Genomic DNA, 16207 nt, shown 5'->3' with positions numbered 1-16207 from the left:
CTGGACTGAATTGTAGTAATTGTAAAAGTTTAGGGACTATTCTACTATTTTTTACTTTTCCACGAGTATCTACGGGATCTTGATCTAAAATGTAAAATTATTCAATTATTAGCATAAATTTTATATTCCAATCCATTTTTCAATTGATTCCCTTTTATTTTCTAAATTTACACAATTACCACAAACTTTTACAATTTTGCAATTTAGTGCCTTAATCTCAAATTCATCAAATTAACTATTTTTCTCAAGTCAATATTTCATCCAAAAACATTAAGCCTTTAAAAAGACCCCAATGAACCTTAAATTTACTTCCAAACCCTATAATTTTGTCATTTTCACAATTTAATCCTAAAAATCAAAATCTAAAAAAAATCACTTTACAAAATCATCAAACAAAATAATCAAAGGTTCAAATACATGGTATTCAACAAAAATATTCAATATTCATCAATGAAAACTTCCAAAATTTTTAACAGAATAAAAAACAAAGGTACGGGCTAGCCGGACCTAGTTGCAACGATCTTAAAAACATAAAAATTATAAGAAACAGAATTAAAATGGACTTACATGCAAAGAAATAAGCAAAAAAAAGTTTTTCCACTCCTAGCTATGGCTTTCGGCCATTTGAAGAAAAAAATTAAATTGATTTTTGCTTATTCAATCATTAATTTTGTTTAATTTTAATTAAACTTTCATTAATTTACAAATTTGCCATCCATTTCACATTATATTATTATTTTCCATTAATATGCCGTCCAACACTAACCATTAGGGAATAATTATTATATTGGTCCCTCTTCATGTAATTAATAAGCTATTTAGCCATTTAATTAAACTGGTTACTAACCTTTGCATCTTTTTTAGTTTAGTCCTTTTTCCTAAATTCACTATCTAAACATTCAAATTTCATAACCAAATTTTAATACGACTCAAATGACTCTATAAATATTCTAAAAAAATATTTACAAGTCGATTCGATGGAAATTTGTGGCCCTCAAACCACTGTTCCGTCACCACTAAAAATCAGGCTTTTTTAGGAAACCCTTGATATTTGTTGCAGGAAGTAAGACTAGTTCAAGGTCAAGAAATCGAGATAAGGCATGTGGCTACTACAAAAAAGAAAGGCCACATTAAGGAAAATTGTTACAATCTGCAAAATAAGAATATGAGGGATGCTGAGAGCAACGAGGATGAAGTAGATAATACTAATACGACCGAAGACAATGGAGATGATTTGTTATTGGTGTCTACGATCAAGAGGTCTAAGTTTACATCTGAGGGGATCCTGGATTTGAGGTATTCTTTCCACACGTGTCCTAATAGGGATTGGTTCTCTACATATAGTTTAGTTGAAGGAGGAGTTGTGTGTATAAGGAATGAATCACTCTGTAAACTAATCAATATTGGTACCGTTCAGATCAGGATGCATGACGAAATTATAAGACACTGTCAGATTCAAGCATCGTTATCGAGAAAATCCTCATCTTTTTGAGTATGTTGGACTTGAAAAAGTGTAGAATCATTATCGAGTCAAGTGACATTAAGGTATCCCGTGGAGCTCTCGTTTGATGAGAGGTCGAAAGACTAACAGTTTATATGTTCTTTAAGGTTCAACCATGACTGGAGTAGCAGCAATTTCTTCGACAATTACGGAGTCAGAGCTAACTTAACGTCAGTCAAAGAAATTTGACTATTCAGGTTAGGTAGTGGATTTGCAATTAAGAGTTTTTCAATTTTTAAGTCCAAATGTCGGTTTGGACTTGGTGAGTATCCTGCAAAGGTTTAAATAGGCTTGTGATGGGCTCATAAAAGGAGGTATGAGTCAAGGTAGAGATTTGTGGAGTGTGCCTTGTATTTACAAGCTGACATCTCGACGAGAAAGAGCTGACGTCATAGCGAGACGACCACGACGTCCGAAGAGAAGATTGGCCACTTTTCAATGACGAGAAGAATGGTGTCCCAATGAAGTGCATGCGATGTGGCAACGTGTTCACCAATGATGCTATCTCGATCGCATCATGTTTCGATACACCTCGACGACATCAAAATTGGCCCAAGCACGAGGGGCCCAAGTGCAAAATGAAGTTTTTAATTTTAGTTTGTTAATTTGGTTGCTGGAAAATAAGGACTTTGATTCATTTACTTTAGTTACTTTAGTAATTTTAGTTTGTGTCTTTAATTATGTCATAGTTTGAACATCATTAGTATGAGTCTTTAATTATGTCATAGTATGAACATCATTAATATGTGTTTTGCATTTAATAAAGTCATGTATTATGTAACTCTCATGTTAGTTAAAGTTTGCATCATTAAATTAAGTCATGCAATAAGTAACTCATTTGTTCATTTAGTTTACATCTTAAACCATGCATTTAAGCATCTTAGTTGTTAAATATGTTTGAGTTTGTTTATATAAGTATGTTATTTAATTTGGCTGTTACTTTTTACTCATAAATTAAAGTGTGTTTATTTTCATTTTAAATAAGGTGATTTGAACTGCATGTTCATTAATAAATTTGTGTATGAGTGTTTATAGTGTGATGATTCTTATGAGTTATAGTGTGCTGATTCTTATGAGTGTCTTTAATGCTTAATTATCTACCTTGTAGGTGACTATTCATATGGCTAATTGACTTTTCAAGTTTGGACATTTTTCAAGCCTTCAAAGATTATCATGGTGGCTGTTCAAATGGTCCAAGAGTGTCTCTTCAAATCTGTTCAGTTTTAAAACATTCAAAGCTAGTTAAAGAGCCAATTAAAGAGATGAATGCATAAGTCTTTTGACATTCAGTTTAAGGGAGATGAAGGGACACCAAACAACACATTAAGGGTTCATTAAATCATCAATAAAGTGAAGAGACATGACTTTTCATCTACATCAGAATCAAGTGAAGAGACATAACTATTGGCTTCCCTACATGAGTTTAAAACGAAATTAATGTTTGTAATAACCTTAGTTAATTACTGAAGATAAAAGGTCTCACATAGGCATTTGAATAGTCATAACAATGCCTATAAATATTTTGTAAGAAAACATTGTTTTGGAGACAACTTTTGCTCAATTTATGAATTATTTGATACTTGTAAGATTTCAAATCTCCTTGTTTCTCTCTAGGACTGATCTGACTTATCAAGCTAAGTCTTGTGGCATCATTTCCATCTTTTTTTATCGAAATTATCACTTCTAAGTGTGGCGTTCAACATACCTCTGGTTCCTATCTAGCGAGATAGTAGGTCAAGGTTTCTTTGCTATATTCCCAACCATTTTTACCTAAGAGCTGTTTAAGACTAGGGTTAACAATTTCCTTTATTGTTGGTTATATCTTAGCTCTTAGTCGATCCTCATCCATCTTTCATCTAACCATCTTTGTTACCTTTTTTTGAACCTATTTCTCAACCTCTTCCAATTTATTTCGAAAACAATCCAAGCCTTACTTAATTTCATGATCGGGCAATCTAAACGACTCGAATCAACATCGAGCCGAGTTCGTATCACAATTCAACCGAGTTTTCTTCTCCTAGTTAAATTCTGCTATTGTTTCCCAATTAAACTTTGATTAGTCTAGGTTATTTTTTTCATATTTAATCTACAAATTTAACCATTAAAAGGGGTTGTTGTAACCTAGAATAATAATCTTCATTATTCTTGAGATTGAGAGAATTTTGTGAGTTTTCTGAAATTTCGGGTTTTAGACAAAGCCATTTTTTTCTTTAGAGATTTAGGGTTATTTATTAGGATTATCTTCATCTTGTACTTATTCGATTTTTTCTCATTTAGTGAAGTCCTCTTTGCCTGTGGTTTTTTGTCCTCTTCTTTGGAGAAATGTTTCCACGTAAATATTTGTGTGTTTGATCTTCTCTACTTTTACTTTTATTTTCTCGTTGCATATATGAGTCAATCCTCCACATTATGGAAAACATTAATACATGATTAATTGTCTTTAGTTGCTTACTTTCAAAATTCATGAGATTAAATTATTATATATTTTTAGAAGGACCAATTTGCTCATTATCGAAATTGAGAGGGGACAAAGAGGTCTTTTGCCAAATGTTTTATATAAAAAAGTTTTTATTGCGTTTGGTTCGCCAAATGTAATATAACAACCCGTAATATAACATTCTGCAATGAGATTAGGGTGTTTGGATTGCCAACATTCCAACCATCCCGTAATTTTACAATATAGAATAGTGACAAGATGTAGCAAAATAATGTGTAATCTTATTATGACCCATTCCTTAGGTTATCTTAGATTACAGGCGTAATATTAAATTTTGGACCAATTTTCCCTTTGTTTTTACTGTTTTTATCAATTTAATTTTTAAAATAAAGTTTAAGACTAATTTAAAACAATTTTTTCCTTAATAGTGAACTAATAGATGTCATACATTATAATAATAATTATCATATTCTATTAGTAATTTTCTATTAATATATTAATTATGGTTGTAATCATAATTATGGTTGGTGTTGCTATCACTTTTAATGAATTATTATAATTATGATTTATAAATTTATTTCAACATCATATATTTACTTATTAGTATATAAATTGTATCAAAAAGTAAAAATTGTAATAATTTATCATAGTTTTGTGGAAATTGAGACTAAACAATATTAAAGGAACTACACTTGTTAAATAAAACCAAATTCTATAATAAAGACAATGGGGTAAAATGTTCTTTTAGGCAATCTTATATTTCGTCGACCAAACACCTAAATCTTAGGTTACAGCCAAATAAATCAAACAAAGTAATCTCACAATTCACTCGTAATCTTACATCCCCAATCCTATTACGGAGTGTAATATAATATTCAAGTGTGTATTGTTGGTCATAGATGCAATTCATTTGCTTTTGGTTTAGTAGTAGGAATTTTAACTTCATGGTGTTAAGAATAAGCTGCTTGTAGTTGCATTTGAAACACGTTTAACCTGCATTTAGGGGTGAAGTTAGAAAATTACTTTAACAAGATTAGAGATAAATCATAAATTTTTTTAAGATCAAAATGCAAATTTACTAATATACTAATTTATAAACTTTTGAATGTTAAAGGCGCTACAAGGCAATTTTATTATTTTTGGGGCTAAAGGTAGCCCCTACCCCTCATCTACGCCCTTGCTTTTAGTCAATCTCTTTGATTGTTTAAGGGATGGAGAATCAAAATGGATTGGCTGCAATCAAATAATCTGTCAAAGTAGTGTTCGTAGACCATGGATTGAGGGAAATGACTGCACAAGAATATGATAATTAATTTGATAAAAAAATTCTTCTTATACAAACATAGATTGATCAGTTTCCATAACACTAGTGTTTCATTTGTCATGCTTACTGATTATCATGCTCATTCTCCCTTTTGGGGTTGTAATAATTTTCTTTAATTTCCTCTCTTTTTTTAATTTTTCGCCCAATTTTATAATTTTCTTCTCTTGTAGGATGCTTCTGTTAACATTGGTTAACTATTTGAGAAGGTGAAACAGCTCAATTGCAAACCTTAAAACAAAACATTGTAAAGTGGATTAAAACATGAAACGGTAATTTGACACACTAAAAATGGTTTAGCATGTTTTTCAAAAGATGAATTTATAACTTTAAGATATGATAAAGTATTAATTTCTCTATGAAAGTAAACAAATAATCATTTAGAGCTGATCATTAAATGGGGAGGACCAGAAAGGCAATAGTAACCTGGTGTGGAGTTATGCCTCACATTTTTGGACCAAATAATGTGTGATATTTCTACAATGAACTGTTTTTCATCCCCCTCGTCCTGACGAGAAGAGAGCTTTTATTTCGACAACGCGATGCCCCCTCATCCTAACAATGTGGCAACATGTTTATCAAGTTTCTCGATTCTCCTCTCAATTGAACTTTGTTTTAGTTTTCCACTCAAACTCTGATTTTAACCTAGGGTTATTTTAATCATATTTGCTAAAAATTCCAGCCTATAAATAGGTCTTAGTTACTCTAGGTTTCACATAACAAAAATATTTAGATTGAGAGAATTCTGTTCTTTGTTTTAAAGGTTTTTTCTTTTGATTCTCTCCATCTTTTGTACTTTTCTATTATTATAGTGAAATCTTCTTTTGTTCGTGGGTTTTTATCCTCTTTTGAGGAGTTTTTTCATGTAAAATTTGAATATTCAATCTTTTCAGTTTTACTTGATTTACCTGTTCATTGCATACACTAGTTTATCCCTAACAAATTGGTATAAGAGCTAGTTCGATTCCTACATTTAACCTGTTCTAAGATGGCAGCATCAAGGTTTGATATTGATAAGTTCGACGGCATCACAAATTTCAGCCTGTGGCAAGTTCATATGTTAGTAATACTATTTTAGAGCAATTTTAAGAGGATCTTTATAGAGAAGAAGCTCACAAACATAGAACGGTTAGAATGAGATAGGTTAGATAAAAAAAGCTCTATCCAAAATTCAATTATGTCTAAAAAATAATGTGTTACAGGAGGTTTTAAAGTAGAAAACAATGTTTACGTTACGGAAGAAGCTGGAAGCCTTGTATATGATGAAATCCTTGGCCAACATGTTAATGTTAAAACAACGTCTCTACATGTTTAAAATGGTCAAATGTGATTTTATTAATGCTTAAATTAGTGAATTTGTTACCCTTCTAAATGACCTGAAGAATCTCAAAGTAGAGATTAGAGACAAGGATCAAACTATGTTATTGTTATGTTATTTTCCACCTTCTTATAAAACTTTCAGGGAAACTCTGATTTATGGGAGATATCATCTCTAATTTGACGATATGAAAGGGAATCTACTGAACAAGGATAAGCTCGACAACGAGTTAGGCCCAAACAAAAGATTAGACGAGCAAGCCTCAGTTCTAATTGCAAGAGGCAAACAACAATCTAGAAAGCCAGATCGAAATAGGTTTAGGGCGAGATCTAAATTTAGAAACTGAGACAAAGAATGTAGCTATTGAAAGAAGAAGGGCCACATTAAGTTGGAATGCTACAAACTTCAAAATAAGATTAAAAGGGATGCCGAAAATGACGAGAAAGATAAGTAGAAAGTTGAAGTTGTTGATGCTAGTGTAGTTGAAGATAAATGTGATGATTTATTGTTAGTGTCGATGAGCGAAAGCTCCAAGCTAACTTCCGAATAGATCCTAGATTCATGGTGCTCCTATCACATATGTCCCAACAGGGACTAATTCTCCACGTATAGTTCAGTTGAAGGTGGAGTTGTGTTGATAGAGAATAATTCTCCATGTAAGATAATCAGCATAGGAAACATACAAATCAGAATGCACGACAGAATTATTTGGACACTATCAGATGTCAAGTATGTTTCAACTGAAAAAAGATTGCATCTAATTCGGAATTTTTTTATTCTAACAGCTGCAGTATAGTCATTGAGTCAAATGACTTAAAAGTTTTCATGGAACTCTCATGTGTAATAGTCCATGTCTCAGGCCGTGTGTGCTTATAAATGTCTCAAAACATGCTCATTTCACAAACAAATGCTTAAGTACCCAACTATAAACTTACATACATGTTCACAAGACTTTAGAATCCATTTTAAACTCTGCAAATCAAGTTAAACAACCAACCTAGGTGCCTAACCAATGTGTCATCAATAACACACATCCCCAATCACCCAACATTTCACTACTTTAGTTACATTATGCAAGCCACAACACACTCAATTATAACTTACCTTCAATTCCTTTATACCACACCTAATTCAAACCACACTTACCATTTCAAGCTTGTTCATTTATGCTTAAACATGGAATTCAACAAACATACCACATTAACTACTCATACCACAACATCAAAATGCACAGCCCTAACACATTACATGTACTTATGAAACATTACAGAACATGATCAATAGTCCTATTACATGCCATATAAGCCAAATCGAATTCATAATTTACCAAAGAAGCTCAGACAGTGTGATTTCTTTGAGTTGATCCGATCGCCCGATTACCCACAAAATGTTATCTACAAGAAAGCCCAACAAATCACGAGTAAGCTTTTATAAAGCTTAGTAAGTTTATAAATAAACGATAAAGCTTATCGAATTAAACATAATAATTCAAATAACAAGATTAATAAACCGAGTTCCTTTCAGCAAGGTTCTTAACAGAATTTCTGTCAATCACAGCTCACAATAGGTGAGTAATGCTCAAATAATAGTACAAATTAATTTTCCACATGTTAATAACATTCAGTGATCAGTAAAACTATGCCCGATGAATGATATATGGATACAAGTACATGGTTAACCATCCAAGAACACGCCAAACACTTATATGAGCTAATCCAACCGATAACACGCCTCGGCACCAAGTGCCTAGCCCGTAGGCTAACGTCCACCCCCGGTAACATGCTAGAAAACACTGAAATATAACACGATAATCCCCAACAAATGTAGGACTTCGATATTTCAGTAAACAGGAGGTGCACTAAAATCCTCATCACATCCCACTCCAATCCAGTACTGCGCGCAAATAACCTATTGGCATGCCAATCGTACTCTATCCTACATTCACCGGCTTAAAATATCTCAATCAACAGAAAAATAGTATTATCGTGCCAATATATCAGTTCTCATTTGCAAAGTATCATTTGTAGTAACAAATATTCAACAATTGAAACTAATCTATTATTCATTTAAAAACATATTAAAAATTAACCGAACAAACTTACTAGACTAATCTACAACAACGTCAAAGTACAAGGACTATTTTGCAATTTCTCTATGCCTCGATTTCAACACATTCTTGATCTAGAATAATAATTTCACTCAATCCACTAATTCTAATATAAAAATCAACTCATTTAATACAATTAAGTCCTTTTTCAAATTTTTATAAAATTACCCCCAATATTTCACTTTTTATGATTTAGTCCCTAAGCTTAAACTTGCAATTTAACCAATTTTCAACCAAATTCAAGCTTAACCAAATTTTTTGGACCCTAATATAGTCCATATTTATTTTTATTACACAACAAGTACATGTAATTTTTCTATTTCACATTTTAGTCCTTAAACATCAAAATTACTAAAAACTACTTTACAAAATAGTCATATTTGGCAATCAAGTTTAATAATCTACCGTTAAACTTCAAGAACACACTAAAATTATTAATGGAATAATCCAAAATGTTTAAAAATTTTACAATAGTCTCAGAGTTAGCTAAATCAAGCTTATATGAGCCAAAAAACTTAAAAATTACTAAAAACGGGCGAAATTTCACTTGCCAATAGGAGATTAAAGCTTGATTGAAACTTTCCCAACCCTAAAAATGGCTATTTGGGTTTTCTTCCACGAAGAAGAAAAGAAAATGTTCATATTATCATTTAATTTCTTTAATTTTAACTTAAATTTTAACTATTTACTAAATTACCCATTTATTACAACTTATAAAATTACTAAATCATGTCCATATATGTCCATAATATAAGCATATGGTTTAATTACCATCTAAAGAGGGTTTAATTGCATAATTGGTCCTTTAATTTTTTTAAATTATTAGTTAATTAAACTTTATTTTAATTTAACCCTAAACTAATTAAGACTAAATGAGTAAATAGTCCAAAAGTTAGTGGATTAATCATATCCACCACCGCTTGGGCTTTTTTACCATGGTTTAATCACCATTTTGGCCCCTTTACTATTTTAAATCAGTAGCGATTAACTTTTACTTCTTTTACAATTTAATCCTTTTACCTTAATTAAGCAACTAATCGCCAAATTACCAGACCAAACTTCAATGCACCTATAATACAACTCTGTAAATATTTAATAAAAATATTCACGAGCTCGGTTTACAGAAATGGGATCTTGATACCTCATTTTCTAAAACCACTTGACTTCCAGAATAACCACTCATACTAACCATTAATTCAATTAGTTAAAACTCATCAAATCAACATTTAATATAAAATTATTATTCACTTGTATAATTTAAATACTAATTATACGAACTTAGTCGTCAAATTTTTTGTCTTAAAACCACTATTTCATGATTTTCACGATGTTTTTTCTCCTGTTGTGAAACATAAGTCTATTCGGGCGCTTTTGGCTCTTACTACATCAAAAATCTTGAGTTAGAACAGTTAGATGTAAAAGATGTTTTCCTTCATGGTGACCTCAAGGAGGACATATACATGAAGCAACCGGAAGGCTTCAGAATTAATGGTAAGAAAAATCATGTTTGCCTTTTTAAAATATCATTGTACGGTTTGAATTAGTCTCATCGATAATGGTACATAAAGTTTGACTCCCTCATGATAAGTATTGGTTTTTCACGAAGTATGACAGTTGTGTATATACAATGTCTTGATGATGGTTCATTTATATATTTGTTATTTTATGTTGATGATATGTTGATTTCAACTAAAAATCCATCCGAAATTGAAAATTTTAAAATCATGCTTAACTCTAAGTTTAAGATGAAGGAATTAGGTGTAGCAAAGAAAATTTTGGGGATGGAAATTTCGAGGGATAGACATTTTAAATTTTTTTTTTATCACAAAAAAGGTACATCAAAAAGATCCTTGAGCTATTTGAGATGCAAGACTCAAAATCGGTAAGTACTCCCTTAGCTGGACATTTTAAATTGCCAATTTCAGATTCTCCCCACGAGAAAAAAGAAAGGTATATGTCAAAAGTACCTTATTCAAACACAGTTAGAAGTTTGAAGTATACAATGGTATGTATTCGTCCCGATATTTCACATGTTGTTAATGTTGTTGGTAGATATATGGCCAAATCGAGTAAGTTACACTGGCATGCAATTAAGTGGATATTTAGATATTTACTAGGTACTTCTAACATATGCTTAGAGTTCTGAAGAAGCAAAAAGGGTTTAGTCGGATATGTTGATTTAAATAATGTCTAAGACTTGTATCAAATGAGATCTCTCATAGGTTATTTATTCGCTTTTGGAGATTATGCCATCAGTTGAAAGCTATACTTCAAGCTGCAGTAGCCTTATATTCTACTAAAGCAGAATACATGGCAATTACCGAAGCTGTAAAAGAAGCAGTTTGGTTAAAAGACATGTTTAGTGAACCGGTAAGTGAAAAGGGGATAACTGTCATATGTTGTTATTGCCAAAGTGCCATACACCTCGCCAAAGACTAGATGCATCACGAAAGGACAAAACACATAGATATTTGTTATAACTTTGCTCGAGAGATGATCATTCAATGGGATGTTCAGATTAATAAAATTGACACAGAATACAATCCGACCAACATGTTGACAAAGAGTCTTCAAAATTCAAAGTTCGAGCATTGCTCGGACTTAGTGAGTTTCCGATGAAGATCAAATTAGGCCCATAATAGCGCTTGGCAAGGGAGTCAAGTCAAATACAAGTCAATGTGGAGATTTGTAGAGTTATGCCTTGCATTTTTGGACCAAATAGTGTGTGACATCACAACGAGAAAATGTTCTTCGTCCCGACGAACAGCCGACATCACGACGAGAAGAGAGCTTTCGTCTCAATGACGCAAATGCCACATCACAATGTGGCGACTTGTTTCTCTAATTTCTCAGTTCTCTTCTCTCAGTTAAATCATGTTTTAGTTTTTCACTTAAACTCTGATTAACCTAGGGTTATTTTAGTCATATATGCTATGAATTCAGCCTATAAATAGACCTTAGTTACTCTAGGTTTTACATAACAAAAATATTTAGATTATCTGTTTTGTGTTGATTCTCTCTATCTTTTGTACTTTCCTTTTATTATAGTGAAATCTTCTTTTGCTAGCGATTTTTTATCTTTCTTTATTATAGCGAAATCTTCTTTTGCTAGCGATTTTTTATCTTTCTTTTTAAGAATTTTTCCACGTAAAATTTACATATTCGATCTTTTCGATTTTACTTTACTTATTTGTTTGTTGCATACACGAATTTATCTTCAACACTTGACATCATTTTCTTTAAAAAAAAAATCCAACTTAAATTCCTACATTCATCCATTCGTATTTCCAATGATACATCATACATAGACGTATTAACATAGTCAATTAATCAAATTGTGCCCTCTAAATCTTATGAACTCAAAAACTGTAATGAAAGAGGAAAGAATTCTCCCCATGGAGTTGGAACTTGAATTTAAATTGAATATTAGTTTTAGTAACGTGATGAAACACATCTTTCATTATTATTATTTGGCAAACACTCCCATTATTAAAATACTTAATAAATATTTTAAAATTTTAATTTTTATATATTTGTGCAATTGGAAGGTATAATGATTTCGTTCCCACAATTTCAAATTCATAGCACTAGTGAACTGATTTGCTGCAAAAGGAGGCGATAAGTGCATGTCTATATACATAATAATGTTACTAAAAAGGTAAGCTAGTCCATTCTACTTTCTATACCGTAAATTATGAAATCTTCTCAATCAAGAATAACAGTACATGATATCAAAATCAAGCATAATTATTCAGGTGTTGAATTGAATTTAGAGGAGGCCAAATGATGCTTAGGGTGTTTGGCTCTGGGGGAAGCTTGGAGGGGAGCGGGGAACGTAAGATATCCAGGTTGTTGGGTCTCCCAGATTAAAGCCAGGTGGGGAAGGAGGAGCTGGTAGCCAAGTAGTAGGATCTCCTAGATTAAATGCAGGTGGAGGGGGTGGAACAAAATGAGATGGGCTAGGACGGAAGGGAGGGTGAGGGGAGAAAGGGAAAGGCAAAGATGGTGGATTGGGATGTGGAATGGGATAGGGCAAGCGAGGAAAGGGCCATGATGGCAAAGGTGGCAGGGGAGGGAGTGGGAATGATGGAAGGGGAGGTAACGAGGGAAATGGCTAAGGGAATCCAAATTTTGGGAAAGGAAAGGAGTTAAAAGAAGTTGGGGACAGCTCTTCAGGCGTAAATTTACCTAGGAGTTAATTTTTTTTTTTAAATTAAGTAAATATGTTTTGTATATTAGACCAAAAACTGAACTAATTTTTATTAAAATTTTCATATATTTTATTATTAAAATTAATATAATTGACTGAATAATTAATTGAATGTACTTTGACTTATAATAATTAATTTTAATATTAAAATAAATAAAATTATTAACAAAAATTAATTTATTCTTCAATTTAATATATAAAATATAATTTACTTATTTTTAAAAATAAAAATAAAATACGATCTAACTTTAAACAAATAACTTCCATAATATTTTTACCACTGTTTGTGATTTCTACACAAGGTGGCATTTCTCTTGGAAGGCCTGTAACTCAGTGCATTCAAGCTGTAGATGCACAGATTATCTTGTTTTGATTTGACAGTTATCTGATTTGTGGATGTCTTCAAACCTGGTACATCGCATGCTTTGGATTTGCTCCCTACTAAACTTGCCTGGCATAATGACTCAATGGCCAAACCTTCCACACAGTCAACCCCGTCAACATGCGGTATTTCTAGCTTGTACACCCCATATTTATCTGTAGTTCTGTTGACTGAGACGCTCATTTGCTCTGTAGTTTTTGGTGATTGTGCTTTAAACTTGCATTCAATGTTGACTTCAGCACCTAGTAAAATCAAAGGCAACTTTAAATATCACAAATATATTATATGTATGTGTGTGTCTGTTCCTTGATGAATTAGACCAGTGTTTGGGGTTGTATACTAATCTCTTTTACCTGGCAAAAAGTAGCTGTGCCTAGACAAAGTGTTGCTTGAACAGGAATCACAGAAAACAACGCCCACTACTGTGATCCGAGAGATTGGATTTGGGGGTTGAGCTGTTGCGGAAAATAGATGCATGAAAGAGGATGCTAGAAGAAGAAGAAGGCGAATGATTGGATCCATGGCAGCTAGCAAACATGAGAGAAGTGAAAAGAAGCTTCCACTAGGGCTTCTCTAGTTCAACACTTATACCTGTTTGAAGTAGAAAGCATTTCAGTTTACTGTAGCGTAAGACTTAAGAAAATATGGGCAGTATCCAAGTAACTATCAGCCCGTGAGTGGTTGGTGTTAGGACCAGACCAACTGTAAAGCAAGGAGCTGAAAATGTTTTTATTATTATTATTATTATCTAATCACTAAAAACAAAGACATGTGAAGAGCCTTCTTGGCTGGATGTGATAAAATATGGAAAGACAGTGAGGTTGCTACTCTGTAGCAGATTTGACAATCGACAGGACATTGATTTGGGGTTCTGTCTTTTCCTCGATAATTACAGAAAGCTCTAATCCAAGTCATCAACTACACATTAATGTAATGAGAACATTGGACGTTTTTGATGTTCACTTCTGTATCAGTTCCTGCTTTCCTCTGTTTCTACTTGTGGTTGTGAGTAATTTATTACCAGTCGCTCAACCCATACGCAGCAGTCTCTGCCCATTTTTGGGCATATGATTTGTCCGAGCACGAGTAATTGTCCTCAACAACCCCCACAAGCCGGACTGGGATAATATTTCACTTTTCTACCTTCAAATTCTCTTATTTTCAATCATTAAAATCTATGGCCCTTATAAGAATGTTGTTAATTAGGAGGAGACTCTTGGACTTTTTGTGTAAATAACAAGATAAAAAGAGCAACCGGATCATGAAGCTTCGCAATATCTTGGCTAGAACTCGATAGACACTTGTTACAACTTAGGAGCACGCACCAATTGAGTTTATTGCACCAAACGTCCCTGAACTATGGGTCTGATTTTAAATTGGTATTTAAATTTTAAAATGTTTTAAATAAGTCCTCAAACCATCATACCGTTCCAATCAGGTCCATTCGTTAACTTTTATGTTACATCTCTATTAGTGACACACGTTACCATCTAGTAGGCACACATTGTTTTTTTTTTTATCTTTATATTCTTTTGTTGATTACTCCTTTATAAATTAGTTGATGTGTATTACACATGATTTTAGGTATTTATTTTTAAAGTTATTAAATTCTATATTTTATAATTTTTAAAAATATGTGTTTATTAATTAAATGAGAATTGTTTTAATTTATACTAGAACTCTATTAATTTTGAAAAATAAATGAAAGAATAAAACAACATTTTAAAAGTAAAGAAAATAAAAAAATGGAAAACAATGGATAGCCATTACGTTTTTTTAATATAATATTTAGAATTATTTATAGTCGCTCTCCAACTCTTAAATGGAAAGATAATTGAACTTTAGTGTACTCGAACTCATGTCCTCCTATATTGACAACAATATCTATGTCAATCGAGTTAATACTCAATTGATAGCCATTACTTTAATACTTCATTGCCTTTGATATAATATTTCATGGCACAATGATAAACAACATTCATAATTATGTAAACATTATTACCCATAACCCCCTAACCCTTATATATATTGGAGGATAAATGTACTTCAACACACTCAAACCTACATACTCTTGCACTGACCACAATACCAATGTTAACCAAGCTAAGACTCAGTCGACAAAAATATTCTTAAAATTAAATAATAGTAAAACTATCAAATATCAAATAATAATAATAACTAAACACCTCAAATAATAAAAAATATGCAATTTTGTTGATGAAAACAAAATATAATAAATAATGTTAAAATATAATTTCTTTCAATAATTAGATGTTATTTTAAATTAAAATGCCATTGTTAATGCATATATTTATAAGCTAAATATTATTATAATTGGTATATAATTGTAACACTAATTGATTGATAATTAATCAAAAATAATAAGTGCAATTTAATATGGGCCCAAAATTTAATTAAGTGATAATAACTATTACATTGATAATGAAAACACTATTAATAAATAAATAAACTTATACATTATAGATTAGGTAACCAATATATTAATATTATCTTTATATATAATATTAATCTCACATATTTAATTTTTATTATTTATAAAAATTAATTTTAAAACGATTAATTATCATATTTATATATAGAATTTATATTTGTTTAATTAAAAACTTATATTTTTTATTATTTTTAATTTATCTAATTATATTTAATAATTATATAGATTTTAATTTTTTAATTAATAATATATTATCTTAATTTTTAGTACAACTTTTAAAAGATACGATGAAATTAATTACTTTCACATTACTAAACTACCATATTAATTCATATTTAATTCATATTACTTTTATTATTAATATTATCACATAATAATAGTGATATTATTTTAATGTCAATTTAAAAATATAATTAACAATAAAGTGTATTATCATCAATTTAATTTTTTTCAAATTCATGCTTATATATATATATATT

The 16207-nt window shown here is 31.3% G+C and overlaps 1 protein-coding gene across 1 annotated transcript; it reads right to left on the bottom strand.

Moving 5' to 3' along the window:
- Positions 1 to 12190: 12190 nt before the first annotated feature.
- LOC108455894 (sulfated surface glycoprotein 185) lies at positions 12191 to 13974 on the bottom strand. Its single transcript, XM_053026230.1, has 4 exons — positions 13630 to 13974; positions 13173 to 13518; positions 12933 to 12936; positions 12191 to 12798 (listed from the first exon to the last, which is right to left on the bottom strand). The coding sequence occupies exons 1-4, from the start codon at positions 13796 to 13798 to the stop codon at positions 12475 to 12477; spliced, it is 843 nt and encodes a 280-aa protein (XP_052882190.1). The 5' UTR covers positions 13799 to 13974; the 3' UTR covers positions 12191 to 12474.
- Positions 13975 to 16207: the final 2233 nt, after the last annotated feature.

The sequence above is a fragment of the Gossypium arboreum genome, chromosome 3 (assembly GCF_025698485.1).
Source record: "Gossypium arboreum isolate Shixiya-1 chromosome 3, ASM2569848v2, whole genome shotgun sequence".
Classification (NCBI taxonomy): domain Eukaryota; kingdom Viridiplantae; phylum Streptophyta; class Magnoliopsida; order Malvales; family Malvaceae; genus Gossypium; species Gossypium arboreum.
The sequence above is the reverse complement of the archived record's forward strand: the minus strand, read 5'-3'. Positions and strand labels throughout refer to the sequence as shown.